This window comes from Branchiostoma lanceolatum, chromosome 12 (assembly GCF_035083965.1).
Source record: "Branchiostoma lanceolatum isolate klBraLanc5 chromosome 12, klBraLanc5.hap2, whole genome shotgun sequence".
NCBI lineage: Eukaryota > Metazoa > Chordata > Leptocardii > Amphioxiformes > Branchiostomatidae > Branchiostoma > Branchiostoma lanceolatum.
The window spans coordinates 18,118,815-18,138,840 of NC_089733.1; the positions used below are offsets into that span (position 1 = coordinate 18,118,815).

Below are 20,026 nucleotides of genomic sequence, written 5' to 3' on the forward strand. Positions count from 1 at the left end.
TTGTGATAATTGATAATTGATAATTGATAATTGTGATAATCTCCTCGCACCGAACCGTTCATACAGAGATGTAGTGATTGGTGTTCAAACAAGCAGGCTCGGCCAGTCGGATTCGCGCCCACTCATTAGCCACCAGTCTACACTAAATCAGGGTCAGACCTTCCCTGCCTCAAGTCAAGTTCAACAACCTAAAAATTCTCCAACGGCGAACCATTCCTCCACACATGGACAGGGACACACCGTGTCGGCCCCAAAGAATGGACCGTCTTACAACCCGCTGAACTCTCCTACACAGCAGCTTCCTACAACGAAGGATCATCTTTCCAACCTACCGAGACGTCATGTTGGACCCTGGAGTCATCCCCCTCCGCCCGGACCCTGGAGTCACCCCCCTCCACCCGGACCCTGGAGTCACCCCCCTCCGCCCGGACCCTGGAGTCACCCCCCTCCACCTGGTCACTGGAGTCACCCCCCACCCACCGGCCCTGCCGTGTCACCACCACCTGATGCTCCGTGGGGACCTCCTCCTGCCCGGCCCAACATCCAGCCCCGCAACGCGCCACCACCACCCTGGTCCTGGCATCCCAACATGTTGTGGCCACCCATGTTTCCTATGTGGTAGGATTTTTTATGAATAGCATATGTATGTATATGTGTGTGTATGCGTATGTGTGTATATATATATATATATATATATATATATAGTAGAATTCCACAAGTTTATTCAATCATACTAGTAGGTTACTTACTTATTCATTTCACAAACTGCAGTGCATCAAAAGGGATTATTTCCCTCATTATCTTATACTATTTATTTGATCACTTTTTTCAAGTTTGTCTCTTCTTTCAAATAGTTTAACCAATGTTTAAAATGTTGCTATTTAGATTTTGTTAGCCACCTTGAAGTTGAAATGTTATATTGAGGAATAAGGTAGAGACACGATTTTTACTTGTGCAATCATATATTACTCGAGATGAAAACGTTCCCAAATGGCGGAAGCAAGAGCTTCGGCATTTGGAATATTCATGGCTTAGGGTCGATATTAGAAGACGTAGATTTTTTAGCGCGTATTAACAAATTTGATTTCTTTTCGCTTCTGGAAACATGGACTACAGATAACTCAAAAATTGACGTTCCAAATTACAGCTATTTCCACCTACACAGAACCAAGAGCAAACGAGCGAAACGCTCGTCGGGGGGTATTATCTTTTTCTACAGAAATGAATATAAAAATCACGTAAGGAAAGTTCCATCCAAATCTTCAGATATTCTCTGGGTGCGAGTGGATCGCGAACTTTTAGGACTGTCTAAAGACCTATTTATTTGTTCTGTGTACATTAGCCCTAGTTCATCCACCACGCACAAAATCTCCGAAAATCATGTTTTAGATATTTTAGAAAGCGAAATCTCCAGCCTCAGCACACAAGGATTTATTCTTCTCGGGGGAGATCTTAACTCTCGTTTCGGTGATCTGCATGACTATGTCAATAATGATATTCATGACGACGCAAATCAATTTGTAAATTCAAACTTCAATTCGGACCGGCAGCATATGGACAAGGCACCCCCAAACAAATTTGGTAGACTAATCTGTGACCTCTGTATCCAAGCTAACCTGTCAATACTAAACGGTAGGATAGCAGGTGATCTCCAAGGAAAGTTTACTTGCTATCAACCAAACGGTTGTAGCACTGTTGATTATATGATCTCTAGCCAATCCTTCTTAAAACACATTTTATTATTTCGTGTCAATCCCCTAAATATGTTCTCTGACCATTGTATGTTGTCAGTGTTTATCCACTCCAAATCTGCTGGACATCGTGTTAAGGAAAAACATAAAACTTGTAATGTTGGACCAGCTCCTAAACGATTTGGCTGGAACGAAACATCAGCCCAAAACTTTTTCCAATCTATAAGCCAACCTCGCATCTTACAAAGGCTACATGCCATTTCACACGAAAATCTCAACAATGCAGCCACCCCAGATCAAATTGAAAACATTGTCTCTGAATTTAGCTCATTGTTGAGGGATGCTGGTCATGAATGCTTGAGCCTGAAAAGAAAAAGAAAACACGTACGAAAAAAACAAAACAAACGATGGTTTGACAAAAGTTGCACGGAAATGAAACGTGAAATTAAAAACTTGGCTTCCTTACTTGAAAAAAAACCATTGAACTCAGAAATACGGGGAAGGTTCTTTAAAACGAAAAAAGAATACAAGAAACTGGTTAAAAAGAAAAAGCGTGACTTTCATCAGCAAATTATGAACGAGCTGTCGTCCCTTAGAGAAACTAACCCAACTGCTTTCTGGAACTTGGTAAACAAGCTAAAACCAGAAAAAACATCTGTAAGCAACCAAATCTCAGACGAAACTTGGCTACAACACTTTAGTAACCTCAACAAACATTCAACAGATAACAACAGTAATGTAAACGCCTCAGCCACTGATTCCGTGGACACTTGTCTTCCTTCTGCCCCAAATATGGACAGCTCCGTATTGGACTCCTCCATAACAGAGAAAGAATTGGACTTAGCCATATCTCACTTGAAAAATAATAAATCAAGTTGTGACGACATGGTCTTAAATGAGATGCTAAAATGCGGAAAGCTTATTTTAAAGAAACCACTTCTACATATCTTCAACTCCTGTCTACAAAATGGTTACTATCCTAAAGAATGGTCACGTTGTCATATTGTTCCTATTCATAAATCTGGAGACACCGCGCTCCCAGACAACTATCGGGGAATATCAATAATTAGTTGTCTGGGAAAGCTATTCTCATCTATCTTAAATACACGTCTTGTTAACTATGCAGAACATTACAGCCTTTTCAAACCCCAACAGGCCGGTTTTAGAAAGAAATTTAGAACAACTGATAACATTTTTGTATTGTCTACTTTAGTAAGCAGATATCTAAGCAAGAATAAACGACTCTATGCATGTTTTGTAGATTTTAGCAAGGCTTTTGACTCGGTTTGGAGAGAGGGTCTCTTGCTGAAATTGAATAAACTTGGAATAGGGGGTAAATTTTTGCTTACAATAAAAGACATGTATTCCAAAACAACAAATTGTGTAAAAACTAGCCAAGGTCTAACTGAAACTTTTGTAACTAACTGTGGGGTTCGTCAAGGCTGTAACTTGAGTCCAACATTGTTTAATCTATTCATAAGTGATTTAGCAGATGCGTTTGATGATGGTATTTGTAACCCTCCTACTTTACATAATAAGAAAGTGTCCTGCTTATTATATGCAGATGACCTAGTGCTTTTCTCTGAATCCCAAGGGGGACTGCAAACATCTTTAGACAAATTAGAAAACTATTGTAATTCATGGCATTTGAATGTTAATCTCAAGAAAACGAAAGTAATTGTCTTTACAAAGGGAGGCCGTCTGCCTAAAGACTGTTATTTCTTGTTTAGTAATAATGTTATAGATGTTGTGACAAACTATTGTTATTTGGGTATTGTTGTAAATTCAGCTGGCACGTTCAAGGCAAACAACAAATACTTACACAGCAAAGGCTCAAGAGCCCTCTTTGGAATCAATCAATCTCTTCACCAAGCCGATCCTACAATTTCCGTTAAAAACAAAGTCTTTGATGCATGTGTAAAACCGATATTGTTGTATGGGTCTGAAATCTGGGGATCTTTCAAAAGCCCAAAATCATCCCCAATTGAAGCCATTCACTTAAAATTCTGCAAACAAACATTAAAAGTCCCCAAGTCTGCATGTAATCTAGCTGTGATGGCGGAATTGGGGAGATACCCCCTTAGATTAGAAGCTTCCCTGAACGCTATAAAACACTATATTAGAATACGCCAGAACGTGCCAGCTGACAGCCTTTCAGCAGACGCCCTTTTGTGTCAAATTGATTTAGATACATCAGGGGCTAAATGCTGGGCTTCGGGAGTCCGCAAGACACTTGAGGAATGTGGTTTTGCCTATGTATGGCATTCACCCCAGAATCTTGTTTTAAATTCTTCTCAGATTATTCCATCCATTCACCAACGTCTGAAAGATATGTATTTCCAACTTTTTACAACAGAAATGCGAAACAATAACAAATTACGAACGTACAGATTATTTAAGAATACTTACCACGAGGAGAAATATCTAAACATTACAAATTCTCGACACAAAACAGCAATCACAAAACTTCGGATAAGTTCACACAAACTGAACATTGAAAAGGGCAGGCACAACCGCATCCCTCTGCAAGAAAGAATTTGTCAATTTTGTAATTTAGATAGAATTGAGGACGAAAGTCATTTTGTTGTGGAATGTACATTATACAACGATGAGAGAAATATCCTTTATACTTATATACAAGATAAGTTCCCTAGTTTTAAATATATAAACAGTACTGAGAAATTCCTATTTATAATGAAACTGAACAAACCATGTATTACGAGTTCCATATCTACATACATCTACAATTGCCTTATGAAGCGAGAAGAAGTCGAATCTGTAAATAGTAGACAAGTATAGATTAGTCCTATTAGACACAGTAAGATATCACATTATATTATGTTATATTATCACCACTGTATGTTGTCCTTTGCTTATCACCATGACCTGTACTTAGCTTGTTTAAGCATAGATGTACAATAAAGGTCTTTCATTCATTCATTCATTATTATAACTAGATAAGCTACTAGTATCCTCCAAGCAGAGGTTTCGACCGAGAGGGCTAGGAGAGGCCACGATTTTTAACGTGGAGGGAGAGAAACGTTTCTAGCAGCTCTTCCACTGATCAGGCCCCTAGAAGATCGATATCATAAGGGACATAAACCCACCAACAGCAAGAGATTTAGCCCCCGTTGCAGGCTCTGAACCGGCTTTTTTGGGGGCAAAATAATACACTTTTTGCAGCCAGCCCGTAACCATCAGCCGGTTCAGAGCCTGCAACGGAGGCTAAAGAGATTGGTCTTTGGTGCACGGCCCCGGTTAGGACAGGGACAGGGACATGTCCATTCATCGATAAAACATGTTTAAAAGAAAAGGACACGCAAACGTCAGTGTTTGCTGATGTACGTAACGTTACATGACCCAATAATTCTATTTCTTGCACTGTCTTGCAGAACCATACTGAACTCAACTGTCTTATGTCGCTCGACGTTGTAGGGTAATCAGGTACTAAACCTGACCTCTCTTCTCTTCCGGGTCAGAGGTCGACTCCGTCATGTTGACAAATTTTCGTTCAAGATCACTTCGTTGGCTTGTTTTGCACGCGTGAAAGACTAGAGAGGTATCAAAGCACCCTGAAGTGTTGCAGAAAGCTAAATAGATTGCCTGTTATTGAAGCAGAACGTATTTTGTATACGTTTAAGGCGTCAGAATGGAGACTTCAAGCGGGGTTGGGGAGGGGGGCGGTGCCAACGCGGGAAAGAAGAAGTCACACCCCCAAGGTATAATTTTACTAACTCTACTATTGTCTATTGTATACGGTATAGTATCGGTTCAGGATATCTAATGCATCTAAACCTAACACTCAAAGTGGCAATGTTAAGACTTAGTTGTAACAACCAAAAGAAATCATTTTTAAGTTTGTCGATTAACGTTATATATATATTAAAGTGTAACGTTATGGCACCAAGCCAGGCCAGGTTATTAGAAAAGAAAAAAAAAAGGAAAATTTGGAGGACTTTTTGGTAGACAGTGTCCTGGATGACTGTATGTGTGTATATATAGGATAGATTAAATGAACATATATAAAAATGTTATATGGGTACATTCATATTTACTGATTCATTCCTTGCTCATTCTTGTAGGCTTCCATCGGATGTGTCTTCTACAGCTGTGGAGTCAGGAAGACGCCAGCAAAGAGACACTCGAGGTGGAAAATTTCCCCAATGTGACGAAAATGGAAGAAGAAGACAGAGGGACACACGAGGTGGAAGATTCAACCACAGTGATCAAAACGGAAGAGGAGGACATAGGGACAGATCTGAAGTGTCAAGTTTGCGACAAAACTTACCCAGACTTGAGAGCCTTGCAGAGGCACATGCGAGTTCATGCAAAGCGCCCCTTTGAGTGTAAAATCTGCAAGACGTCTTTCACGTTCAAGACTGGCCTTGAGAAACACATGGGAACACATGAGGAAGAAGCCTGGGTACCATCCTCCGTAGAAACCTCTGGCTCAAACTTTTCGCTTGCTAACCACAAAGAAAGCGTAAGCAAGACTGAGCCAGAGGAGGATGGTACCCAGGCTAATGAGGAAGAGACTTCAAATTCAGAAAAGAAGGAAACTTTGGCCGCCCATACTCAAAATTCAGTGAAGACTTTAAGTGGTACTGAGGTTTCTAAGAAAAAGGGTCGTCCAAAGTCTAAGAAAAAGGGTCGTCCAAAGAAACGTGTCTTAACCCACGCAGGAGATGTAGTGAAGCTATTCCAATGTGAGACGTGCGGCAAGAATTTCACTGAAAATAAAATTCTAGTATGTCACCGTAGGATCCACACTGGCGAGAAACCATATGCGTGCACGCAGTGTGACAAGAGATTCACCCAAAGCGGTGCCCTAGCGACACACTTAAGAACGCATACCGGTGAGAGACCTTACCAGTGTAACACGTGTGGAAAGGCGTTCGCACAGAAGGGAAACCTCGATACGCACATGATCGTCCACACCGGAGAGAGGGCGTACGCCTGTCACTTGTGCGAGCGGACGTTTAAATGCACATCAACCCTAAGATACCACATCACAACTCACACGGGTGAAAAACCGTACCAGTGTGACGTGTGTAACATGGCGTTTCGCTGTTCTAAAAACCTTCGCAATCATAAGGTGGTGCATAGCGATGAGAGACGTTATATGTGCGACGTTTGCGGTATGCAGTTCAAGCGTTCACACTACCTTAGGGATCACCACAGAAGCTTCCATACCGAAGCAGGTAAGCTGGCGAAAAAGAAGAAGAAAGAAGATCATCTTGAAAAGAGGGAGTATAAGTTTGGGTGTCGTCCGTGTCTGCATCTCTTCTATACAAAGGACACCTATAATGTGCATCTGAGGAGTAAAAAACACCAGGTTAAAGCTGCGAAACAGGCAGAAATAGACAAGGAAGCCGGCTGTTACTTGCTGCAATGATTTTGTAAGTTTTAGGGCAGACTTAAATGGACATACTTTGGTTCTATGAGTCTGACAGAAGTTGTAATGGTTTTTGGAGTTCAACAGACACTGTATTGTTAAGTGATTTGTACATGGCCATTTCTATATATTCTTATAGCTTTGGTGAAAAGTGTACAGGAATCTTTTTTAACTCAAAGGTTTTGGTACCTACTCCCTACTTGAATGGATATACTTTCATTCTATGACAAAGGTTGTACTTGGGTTTTGGCATTCAGCAGAGGCTATTGTTTAGTGATTTGTACACAACCATTTTATAGCTTCGGTGAGAAGTGTAGAGGAATCTTTTTTCTTCTTTAATGGAAATCAAAGGTTTGGTTATGAATACCTGTTTGATACCTGGGTATCATAGATGTTGATATGAGAGATAGATATGTGCATTAGCTATTAGCGGACTATTGTATGAGTTAGTATAAGTTACATACACTGCAGTAGTGGTCAACGATTCTTTGTAACTTGGGTAGACAGATAAACATGAGAGTAGTTTGGTCACTCTAAGAACTGTAACAGTGATGTTAGATGGTAATGCTTCAATGAACTTAGTGAGTTATTTTCCAAGACCTTAAAGTACAGTCCTTGTTTGGCTGGTTGGTTGGTGGTTGAATGTGGAATAAAACTGTTATTGTTTGTGATGAATATGTATCAAGACTTTGTTTTCTTAATCTGGTCATGCAAATATTTGACTCATCCATGTTAAATGGTGTAAATGTACATAGAGGCCTTATGACACATGCAAAGATAGTCCTGTCTTGTAATATTGTTAGGAGTTATCCATTGGGTTCGGGGGGTCATGGTATTCAATCCAATCTTTTGGCTTTACTGGTAGACTTCAACTTCTTCTAATGCCTTTGGTTATTTTCAGACACATGTAGCTTTTCTTCAAAGCTGGTTATGTTAGGTCTAAAGTTTATGTCGGTATAAAACGTGTTCTACACTGTTTTCCCCATAGGTAAAATGGACCCACCGGTGACCTTTCACCTTCCAATATTCACTTCCGGTGTCAAGAAGTCGTCTGTAGTCGGGAGTCGTGGTCTGATGTTTGTGCCTCAGAAATAGCGGGATTTTCCGGTATTACTGTCGGATTTTTTGTCAGATACGGCTTGTAAGATTACCAGACGCGTGTATTTGGTGCACCGGCGGCTACAGTATTAAGGTACATTCCGCAAACGGGTGTAACGTTAACATTTTATTCGCATGGGGGAGGGGGTCGTGGTAAGCGATCAAATCGATAAATTTATTTGACAATGAGTATTTAATTTTAGACGCAAGCACGTACATAACTTTACTTCTAAGTTGTGTAGGATAATACAGTATCTGGTAGAGAAATATACTGTATACTGGCTGTTTTATCATTTTGTCTTTTTTGTCTCTTTTTTTGTGTGTGTTGATAACATTAAGTGTGCTGGACTCTTTTACGTTCTCGAGGCTTGGCTCTCCCCATAACGTACATATACAAGGCACTTCCCTATAAACCTTATAAATGTCATGTTCCTTTCTGTTAGTTTAAAATTATAGGACAACACAACAGACCTCCTACATAGAAGAGGATGGAGACAGAAATTACGTCTACTATTGAAGACACCATGTCTGAAGACGTGCAGCAAGAACCAAGTGAAGATACACAGGAGAACCAAGAAGCCAACAAAGAGGCCAATGATGTCAAAGAAGATTTTAATTGCCAGGTGTGCGCAAAATCCTTCCCTGTCCAAAAAGCCTTGGAGAGACACACACGAGTTCACTCCAACCGCAGTTTCAAATGTGACCAATGTGAAAGATCCTTTGTGTACAAGATTGGGCTAGAAAAACACATGGACGAACACGATGACATTGTCACCTACACCTGTAAAACTTGCAGTGAAACATTTGGTACTGAGAAAAGCTTGAAGGAGCACAGCAAGTCTCACAAGGAAACCTTCACTTGCGAGACATGTGGTAGAAACTGTAAGAACAAACATGCGCTTGCGAGACATGTAGTTGTCCACGCCAATGAACGACCCTATCCGTGTTCGTTTTGTGATCGCAGGTTTAACCAGGAGTGCGCGTTGAAGGTTCACCTGAGACAGCATACCGGTGAGAGACCTTACAAGTGCGAACACTGCGACAAAGGCTTCTGCCAACTTTCCCAAATGAAAACACACCTCTCCACTCACAGCGAGAAAAGGGAGCACACCTGCGAAGTCTGCAAAAAGCAGTTCAGAACCGAGTTCCATCTGAAAAAACACAGTAGGATTCACTCCGAGGACAAGCCCTACCAATGTGAGATATGTGATGCAAGGTTTATCTTACCGAATTATCTGAAGAGTCATATGAAGTTTATGCACACCGAGCGAACACCTTACACATGTGACAAGTGTGGTAAGACGTACAGGTCACCCTCAGGTATAAAAGAACACAAACTGAAGCACACGAACCCCGGGCTGACTCACACGTGTGAAATTTGCAGCAAGTCGTTTTGCACCAAGTACTACCTCTCTCGACATGTGAAGTCGCACGACGATAATCGGGAGTACAAGTTTGGATGTCGGCTGTGTGTGAAACTCTTCCACAGCAGACAGGTCTATCAGTACCATCTCAAGAGTAAGAAGCACCTGAAACTTGTGGCCGCCTCGGAAGAAAACAAAACCAGCTGAAGGTTTTATAAGACTCTTGGATAAAACTTTTATCTTACTTTCTATTGTATCTATTTATACAGGGAATACACTCATGATTAGGTAACAAACCTGTTTTTCAGGTATCCCAGATGTCAGAATTTAAAATACTGCTAGCTCTAATTACATGATAATCTACATAATAACTAACAATATTGCCACATGTTACAAATGGACCTTATTTGCTAAGGAATTCAAAAATTTCAATCCTCTAACTTAGAGACTTAGTCAGAAACTTAGAGTGTAAGTTTATGAAATAGAATTGCTGAACTGAAGAAAGGAAAACATGGAGCAGAATCCTTGGCAGAATGGTACTAAGACACTTGTACAGGTATTGATAAAGTAGCATGCTGTATGTAACAAGATAAGAAGTTCTTGTTTAAACGAAGGTTTGTTTTAGGTATATGTACAAATTTCGTAAATAATCAGTCTTTCTATGAGACAAAATAACGCAGGGACATTGTTCCAAACCCAATATTGTATTGAACAAATGTTTTTGCATTTAAAGTAAGTGCAAACTGATGTACATAAGCAGTGAAACAACTGTGCAAATAAATTAAGCACTAAGGCCAGGTTGTGGACAGCTGGTCTCCTTGGATATTTTTTGGTCAAATGTAGGTCTTTCATAGAAGAAGAACTTAATTGCACGACAATTGTACACGGTACAAAGTATGGCAAGAATTCTGTGTTTATCTATGACATTACAGGTCTTTTTCTGAAGTTGTTTTTAACCTCGTCAACTTAATATAAGGTCCTGTGACAATCGGGTGATCAGTATCTATTGCTGATAAAAAGTATTTTGGTGAGGTGGGGAGGTTCAATTTGTATTCAACGTTCAGACATGTTCTGAACAAACAACTGATACACAATGGTTGCTATTTACTATGAGATAAATTTGGCTTTCTACCGCCGTCATGAGGTCATGACCTCACGATAAGCAAACCACCTGTTAGCGCCCTTCATTTCTTTACACACTGGCAACTGAAATATTATTTACCCCCTCAGGGTTTTCTTCTGTACGCTCTTATCGATGATTGACTCGCGTATACGTGGAGCTATTTGTTTTCTATAGACTGTTCTGTAAACGTACTTCTTCATATGGTAACGTTACTCAACTGATAGGAATGTTTATAAGCGCGTTCCAATGTAACACAAATACGAGGAGTCGCGTTTTCCCCGTGTACACGTAGATCCAGAGTATGCTAAAAGTTATAATGTGAGAGACCGAGATCCTAAAACAACCCTAAAACTGTACCTCCAATTTTCGTGAAGGTAATAACCACGCCAGAACGCATAATGTCAGTCAGTGCCTGGTCAATGTGCAAAAGTCGAGTTGGTCTGTCTGAGCTGATACAACCCCATAAAAGTTGTTGTTGACAATTACATTTGATACTTGACGTTTAATATGGCTTGGTTACGCATGAAATCCATGTTATTTAAGTGATGTTCAAAAGATGCAAGATAGGAACTATTAGGGATTTGTTAGTTGCTCAACATATTATTTGATTAAACATGAGGGTGTTTTTCACCAGTGGCTATTGATTGGACCCTCTAGCTCTTTCCTAAGTCAATATTAAAGTTCAACCACCGCAATCAAGTAGGAGTAGCATTTCTAAACCAGCTTTATTTGTGACACGACTGTCTATATGATGGATAAAGCACACAGAGACATACTAAAAAAATGTCGGACCAGAATTGTGGAGGATTTGTACGTAGATCGTGTCAAAGACAGTCTCGTTCAGAATAGAGTGTTTGGCAGTGAGGATTGGGACGACATAGCAAAGGCAGGGAAGGGGACAAGGCACGACAAGGCTACTGCCCTTATGGACGTATTGCCGCATCGTGGGCCTGATGCTTTTCACTATTTTTGCGAGGCACTGATGACATGTGGATACGAGTTCCTTGGAAAGCCACTCATAAAGGAAGGTATGTGATTTGCATTAGATGAAGTACAGATCACGTAATGCTCAAGATGACTGAAGTTACTCAAGTGTCAGGTGCAGACTGTATCAACAGATTAAGCCGCAGCATTCTTATTAGACATGTTTCCCAAGGTTGTATGACAGAAGAGCTATTTCAGCAGGACAGTCAATGTAGTACCTGTCGTTGTAATCATCATGAAGAAGCCATTTAGGTCTGCTGTATGCAGACTTTGTCTTATCTCCGCGCGACGTGCCGCTGGTGAAGCTGCCAGCTCTGACTTGTGTGCGTATTTTACCATTACCATCATCGCCATGGAACCAGCAAACACGAGTTAAAAGAAATATCTTTGCCGTTGACTCTGTGAGCGTGCTATATCACAGCTGTGTGTATCGAGTCTAAAGGGCATTTGCAGAAAATCTGCGTTATCAACGGCTGATTTTCTCAGTAACTCACTTTTGTTAATGTATAGCCGGGTGTAACACAGATGTATGGTCAAATATAGCAATAGTACAAGACTTCTCTTTCTGTTACAGCTCAAAAAATCCTTGCTGACCGTACAGTGAGTATGAAGTTCTTTATCACCTACTTCCCCGTCACATGCATGGACCTCCAAGCTTGCACAAAGTATTTAGATATGCCATGATTAATTGATTCATTTGTCAAAATGCTCGTTTACATATTGTAAACAATTTGAGTCAGAAAAAGCTGGTATGCATATGGGGCCCACACATACTGAGCATCTTAGGAGTTGCAACACCTACCCACATACCAAATATCATCAGAATCAAAGGCCATCAACTACCTCAAATCCTTGTCTACAACATACATACAGCACAAACATACACACAGCCAAATGCAATAACGATACATTCTACATGGAGGTAAAACACGCCTTTTCGTTGTGAACTATGGAAGAAATATAACAAACCCAAAGCATGTAAACTTTTACCTAATACCTGAATACATAGTTGAGGTAGCATACCTGTATGACATGTGCACACTTACGTTTTACTTAGAACAATCCAACACTGTGTGACACTAACAAGACCAGAGGTGACTTTTTACGTAGCTGTGATATATTTTTTTCTTTCAGACGAACATCAGAGAGGAATATCGTAAACTGATGAAAACAAGAATACTTCCTATCTTAAACGCATTGAAAAAAGTAACACAGTCCAAAAATGTGCCAGGTAGACCAGCATCAGAGCAGACAGTAACAACATTAAAACACATCAAAGAAGCAATAAAACGAAACGAACCCCGTAGACATGAAAGTCCATCAGAATCTAAAGAGCCATTGTTCGATGATTTCGAAGTGTCTGCTCTGACTGAGATTCTGGACTTAGTTGAAAAATTGAAACACATCAGAGATGAGCTAAAAAAAGATTGGTCTGTTTCTCTGACCGATTTGAATTCTATGTTGGCTGACGGAGCTGACTTTTCCACTCTCTATGACGATATTAAAAGTGGAACCGGCTCGAACTACTTGAACCACTTTCACCTACAGTCGATGAATCCCTCAGACATAACAACGTTCGGCTCTGTTCTAGTCCTCATTCCATATATCTGTGACATTTCTGAGGAAGCAGTTAAAATGTTGAAGGCACGTGTCTCGAGTACAAGTCAAGGTACGTGCTCGAACTACATCTATTTGTTTGTTTTATAGTATATTATATCTTCACTCTCCATAGTTAATGCAAACTATGCGATAATACTATTTCATGGCAATAAAGCATAGGCATTCCCCACTTTTGCTTTTGATATTATTGACATGTATTATTTTACTGTTAACTTCATGATTTATTTTTTGTATTGAAAGCACAATGTACAAAGGACTTGATTACCTTAATTAGACGCTTACCTCAACAGTATGCCTCAGAAAAACTGCCTTTGTTAGGGCTCATCATATGTTTGTGCAATTAGTCATTTATCATTTTCCATAGTGTGTCCCTCTGACTTCTCTGGTCTCTATGACATGACACTAAACAGAGGCATAGATTACATGAAAGATTTGCGCAAACAAGGGGTGGATGACTTAGAGATCAGAAATTCTGGTACCGTTTTGGTCCTCATCCTTTATCTCTGTGACCGCGCTAAAGGAGCCGCTGAAATGATGAGGTTACGTTCCTTGCCTACTGTGGAAGACGTTTCAGGTAAGTGCATTAAAGACATAAGCACGCTCCTACTGGCATATGTTTGTACTTGTATATATATCTTGTCTTCAACAGCCATACCCAAATTGCAAGTTAAACTATCATATTTGAAATGAAAGAACAACTAAACTATGATAAATAGTCCATGTTGAGATTGCAGTTCTAAAATGCATTATCTCAGATGCAAATACAGACGAAGCCACTTAATTGCACCTCGGATAAACGCACCTTCCATTTAATTGCACCGAATCCCAATATCCAAAACCGGTTCCCATTCACTGCATTGTTAGTGACTCCGCATATCTGCACCACGCATGGTCACCAATGCCGGATAACTGCACCAATTTTTTTCAAACATCCTCGACACGTTAACTGAAAAGGTGCGCTAAAATCGGCAAACGCGGTACAAATGAGCCGATACCTGCCGGTGTAAAGGCGCAATACCGCCAATATGTTTAAAACTGTTTTGAGTAACAAAAGAAGGCGGTCTCCATTGACAGTTACGTTGATAGGAATCGTATGGGAGGTCCCGGGTGGGTCATCCGTAATCACTAACCAAGTTTTAGTTTCAATTCCTAGTTTCATTGCGGTACATGATTTACGTAAATCGACAACTGCACTCTACGTAATGTAACACAGAAACTGTTATCCCATGAGTGGCATGACGATGTTTCAGAATGCCTCCGTTGTAACATTACGTGTGTTGTCAGGCAGTAGATCGCGTGGAAAAATGAAAGAATGCAAAATCAAAACAGGTTCGTAGTCATTTCTTTATTTTCAGCAAAGGGTCAATAAATAAAGTTAATAGCTGAATAATTTCGTCTGTTTTTTTTTGTGCTAGTGTTTCTGACTAACAATACACCCCCTCGCCCATGGTGGTGCGGTCCAGTTGGGTATTTCGCATAAATGCACCAGCCGGATAATTGCACCAAAAACGCTGACAAATGGGTGGTGCAGTTAAGCGGATTCTACTGTACTAGATTACATGAAAGATTTGCGCAAACAAGGGGTAGACGACTCAGGCATTAGAAATTTTGGTCCTTATCGCTTTTCTCTGTGACGTTTCTGAAGGAGCGGTGAAAGTGTTGAAGCTACGCCCCTACGTTCCCGCAGTGGAAGACTCTCCGTCAAGTCAAGGTACGTGTACTGAACACACACCATTGTCTGTATTTGTGTGGAACAGCAAAACTTAAACGACAATATGTAATGGCATTTTCTATCCAAATAGGAACAGTTGCATAAGGAAATATTCAAGTTTACACCTAACATACATATAACGGCCAAGTTTGCCGCCAGTACATTTGTTTTTTGTCAAATTGAAAATGATGACATGCTTTCTTCGTCAAAATGATTCACACTTTTAAATTAAAACATGCTGTAGGGATCAAGGCTTTATGTTGAAATTGCAAGAAACAAAATTGAAGTTGTCAAAGCTTTACCACATGACATTTCATTAAGATATTAACTACCTGTAAGATTCAAGACTGGTAATATGATGGATATATGATGAATGTTGTAATTTGCCTCTTGCTTTCCTCTAGCAGCCTCTTTATGTATAATAAAATCATATTCGTACAGCGGAAGAAAAGGGAACACGTGCTGGCGTGGATGCGGAGAAAGAGCAGGATGATATCAATCCTTGGAATGCATGGCTTAGAGCAAAGTCTGCACCAGTTGGAGGAAAACAGGCCACTTTAAAGCTGCCAAAGGTCGAGCAAACCAGCCACCATGAATCAACAGGTACATTGCATTAGAATACAGTTTTTTTTTATATCCTTATGATTTGATACTGCTTGGTAGCATGTTTATATTGAAAAATGATTAAACCGAAGAAGGTGTTTCTGCCCTGTCTATTTTACTGAAGATCAATCTTTGGAAACGTATCGCTCAAAGAAATGAATGATTAAAAAGTTTGTGTTTAAATGAATATGTAGTATTGATACCGAATAATAAATCACTAACGTTACTTATCATGATTTTTTATAGACGGGAATGAATCGGTGAGATCCACTCAGCCAGCCACTGAACCAGCTAACGAAGGGGACAGAACGAGAAAGCTAAAAAGAGGTTAGATATTATTTTGGACATTTTGTTATAATTTCACTGTGTTTGTGCACTAAGATTGATATATTAGCACACAACTTAATGATTACCCAGATAACAAATAGAAATTATGCTATAGAGTGTGCAGGAAATGTTTTCTACCGACTTACATACGCTACATAGCATTAAAGTTGGTAGATTACATAATGAAAAATTAAACTATACTCCAACTCAAGGAATTTGACTCACTGGAATTTTGTCGTGATTCGGTCGATCGAAAATTCCGGTGTGTCAAATTCCTTGAGCTGGAGTATAGTTTAATCATTTATTATACAAAAAAAAAACTTTTTACCTTTAACAAGTGTGTGGACATTGCTATACATTAAACAAGTAAATTTGGGTCTCATTTGCGTAATCAATCAAAATATGCTACAGTGGCCTTCTTTATCAAAATAAGACTTTAATACTTTAGACAACTTGTGTCATTTGGACAGGTAAGATCATTGACGGATATAATTGTTGCAAATGAGGGCATTATTTGAATAATGAATAAAAATCCTTTAGAATACGTACAGAAGACCTCTGTCTTATTGTCATAATTAGTGTATAACATGAGGATGTACGTGTAAAATTATAAGTTTAGCTAGGTCACACCATCTTCATCTGTTGGTTCTCAGACATAAGAAACATTCTAAATTATAATATTAACTGTCTTGAAAACAGAGCCTGAACGCTAGTACCTTGATAATTAGTTTCAGGGAGTGAATATACATGTACTAAGACGTAACTTTCCCTCGCAACCGTCTGCTTTCATCTGGACCACGTCCTAAATTTTTATTTCAATATGTTCTAGAACCAACGAAATAAATATGTGTTGCTTTATGATCATGTGCAATCTGTATGCGGTAGGCCACGTTGTTGGAACTCCCCCGTGCTTCGTAAGTTGACGTACTCGAAAGGATTTTTGTTAATTATTCAAAAATGCCCTCATTTGCAAAAACTCTATCCGTCAATGATCATACCTATCTTAATAACACAAGTTGTCCAAAGTATTAAAGTTGGATTGAATATAGTTTTAGCATACTGTAAAAATATCTAGTCTAACTTGCATTTCTTTAAATATACAAAAAAATATCCCCCAGTTTAACTTTATAGAACGTTTGAGGTTAAGTTCTCCCACTGGTCATGAAAAGTTTAAAAAGGTTCAAAGTATGCATCATCATCTAATCGTGAAGGTCTCACCGATGGATAGTTTATACGACACTCACTTTTGTTATGCCAAAGTGGCAAATCACATTATTGCTATATCATTTTGTGGGCTGGTGTTTTGAATAAGAGGAAAGATAGAGACCTGTTAACTGGTGAAGTTTGAGTTTACTTATGAGCGTTTTGTTTACTGGTGTATTGCTGTGTGCATGTGAGAGTGAGTATAAGCGGTTCAGGGGGTATGCTCTTTTTAATATGATAAAGACATTTTATTATGTTTTTATCACAGCGTTCATAAGCTACACGATGGACCCATACAACAACAGTGACCCCCAGCAACGCGAAGCAGACGTCCAACTACAGAGAAGCCGAGTGAAAAGCCTTGCTGATGAACTCCGTCGGAATGGGGTAGACTGTAGGATAGACCAGTACGTAGAGTACAGCCCTCCACACATGTGGACAACATGGATGCAAGAAGAGATAGTCCAGGCTGATTATGTGCTGATGGTCTGTAGTCCCCACTATTTAGAATGTGTCACAGGTCAGAAAAGCGAGGACGCTGCCTATGGCCACAATACTAGCTTTGAAGGAAGGGTTATTTTCGGTCAGTTGTCTCGCCGTGATGCCAAGGAGAAGTTTCTGCCTGTTTTCTTTGACGAAATTAACCGAGAATACGTCCCCCCAGCTCTCCAGGGTTGCCATATGTATGGTCCAATAGAGAATCCAGCTAAACTTGGACAGAAAACATTTGACATACTCTTGTATAAAATCCTTGGTGGGGTCCGGAAAGAGTGGTGTGCACCAGAGATTGGGAAACCGCCCACCCCATTTAGAGACACTTAAACCTTTTAAACAGGAAAATATTAGTTTACTACAGTTAGTTCAACATGCATGCCAACAACAGATTGGTATCTGTACGTCATCCTTTGGTTAACAATCATGTTGATATGGCAACCTATGATAATGTATAACCACAGCCTTTTCGTTTTTGATGTAGTATTTCTGTGGATGCCAACAAGAATTATAACTACACTGCGCATGCGCAATCAATGCACACTTTCTGTGTGCTTGGCATTTTGCCAACGAGCCCTACGGTGCTTGTCCTGTTGTTTTGAACAAAATACATGTTTAGCTGGATGTAAATTAAGGAGTTGAATATCAAGGCATCATTCACCATTTGACTAACTTACACAAATCAATCTTACTACTAGAATCAACCAACCCACTTACGATACAAAACGTGGGTCTCTTCATTTTCCACTGCCTTCAAAAAAGGAGTCCAAACCAATAACTGATATAACATTATTGCTATTTACTATAAGATAAATCAGGCTTTGTACCGCCGTCACGAGGTCATGACCTCCAGATAAGCAAACAACTTGTCAGCGCCCAGTATTTTCATTACACACTGGCAAGGGACCCCCTCGGGATTTGCAAATGCACTCTCTTATCGATGATGGACTCTGGTATGCGCAGCAATATTTGCTTTATATCAACAGTTCGTCTGAACGCATGATGCCAGTCTGAGTCAATGTGCAATAGTCAACTCGGTCAATCAGTAATATGTAAGTCCGTTAAAGTTGTCGTGACAACTCAACTTGGCTTAGCAGCGCCCCTGTTGTATAAAAATCATGCTATAGAAGTGAATATACATGTTCATGTGCACCTTGATCGAAAGATCCCACATGCTTCTAGTAAGAAATATTGAGGATTTGTATCATTTGTAAGTACCTCAACATATAGACTGATTAAAAGAATTGAATATATTGAATTCAATAAAATGTCTACAGTGAGTTGTTGTGTACTTAATTTTTGTCACCATTTTCAAGACACATTAAGATAGTAGTTGGCCGTTGAGCGGACCTCTAGCTCTGACCTTTGTTAAGAACACATGAGGTTCAAAGTACAGTGAGCGAGTAGGATTGGCCTTTCTACACCATGAAATACTCGCACCGCATCCCTCCTGTCCAGTACACAAGGATATCTCTGGAGACATGGGAAAGTTATTGTAAAGATGGGTCAACGAAAAGTCCTTCTAGAGAGAATAATTCTTAAAGATCGGATGTGGGAAGAAATAGAAAAAAAGGGACGGCAGAGCCCTAGACGGTCTACGCCTTTGTGGCCGACCTGCTAACTCGGCAAGTGACTTATGTACATGAATTGTGAAAGTAGGTATACTCTAAGCGTTGATAAAACGTTCTAGGTATTATACACATGAGCACAAAATGTGGTATCGCTGATTTAGACCCCACCCACCGATGAAATGGTTAGCGCAAGGGAGATCATCACAATTGTTCAATGGGAAAAGTTAGTCAGGGACAACGAAATCATTTTGATTCTTTCAAATGGAATGGCAGTTTCATTACAGTATAGATGCCTTTAAGTGTTACGATATAATATGTTATTGCTCAGGTATTTACTGAACAAACTTTTTCACCATAGCATAAAACAGTCAATGTTAGACTGGTACCTGGTGCGATCCTCGTTAGTTTACGATCGCGCTAGATTTTAAAAGCCATTCGACAGCTAAGAAGCGCCACCTTGCGAGATTAAATGAACTAACAGATCAGGTTGATTCAAAATATCAGTGCAACCTAGTGACAATCATTTCTGAAAAGTGATTGAAATGTTATTGACCACCTCTTCTCTGAATCTTCCAAATAGAATTGCCCTTTTAGTATACTAGAGCTACTTATGTTACGATATGTTGTTGTTCAGAGATCTACTGAAAGGCATTGTTCGCCATAGGGCATTCCATGTAAGCCTGGGTGTCGACATGGTTCGTGTACGGCCGCATTAGATTTCTAGAAGTCGTTTGGCAGCTTTTCGTACTGTTGTTGTGGAATGAACGACAACATATTCAATATTGTGTACACGTACACACGTAATGGATACATCCCACTGTATGGTCCGTCGGTTGTAGCAGTA

At 39.9% G+C, this 20,026-nt stretch overlaps 2 protein-coding genes across 2 annotated transcripts; both read left to right on the forward strand.

Moving 5' to 3' along the window:
- The first annotated feature begins 5,322 nt into the window (after window positions 1-5,322).
- On the forward strand, window positions 5,323-7,761 carry LOC136445577 (zinc finger protein 723-like). The gene is made up of 2 exons (XM_066443660.1): window positions 5,323-5,410; window positions 5,774-7,761. Exons 1-2 carry the CDS (start codon window positions 5,341-5,343, stop codon window positions 7,084-7,086), a joined length of 1,383 nt encoding a protein of 460 aa, XP_066299757.1. The 5' UTR covers window positions 5,323-5,340; the 3' UTR covers window positions 7,087-7,761.
- A 371-nt stretch (window positions 7,762-8,132) lies between these two features.
- LOC136445584 (zinc finger protein 85-like) lies at window positions 8,133-10,158 on the forward strand. The gene is made up of 2 exons (XM_066443671.1): window positions 8,133-8,278; window positions 8,628-10,158. The coding sequence occupies exon 2, from the start codon at window positions 8,673-8,675 to the stop codon at window positions 9,753-9,755; it is 1,083 nt and encodes a 360-aa protein (XP_066299768.1). The 5' UTR covers window positions 8,133-8,278; window positions 8,628-8,672; the 3' UTR covers window positions 9,756-10,158.
- The last annotated feature ends 9,868 nt before the right edge of the window (window positions 10,159-20,026 follow it).

Coding starts and splice junctions, on each gene's coding strand:
- LOC136445577 (XM_066443660.1), top strand. CDS start 5,341: ATGGAGACTTCAAGCGGGGTTGGGGAGGGGGGCGGTGCCAACGCGGGA. Junction 5,411..5,773: donor GAAGAAGTCACACCCCCAAG/GTATAATTTTAC, acceptor TCATTCTTGTAG/GCTTCCATCGGATGTGTCTT.
- LOC136445584 (XM_066443671.1), top strand. CDS start 8,673: ATGGAGACAGAAATTACGTCTACTATTGAAGACACCATGTCTGAAGAC.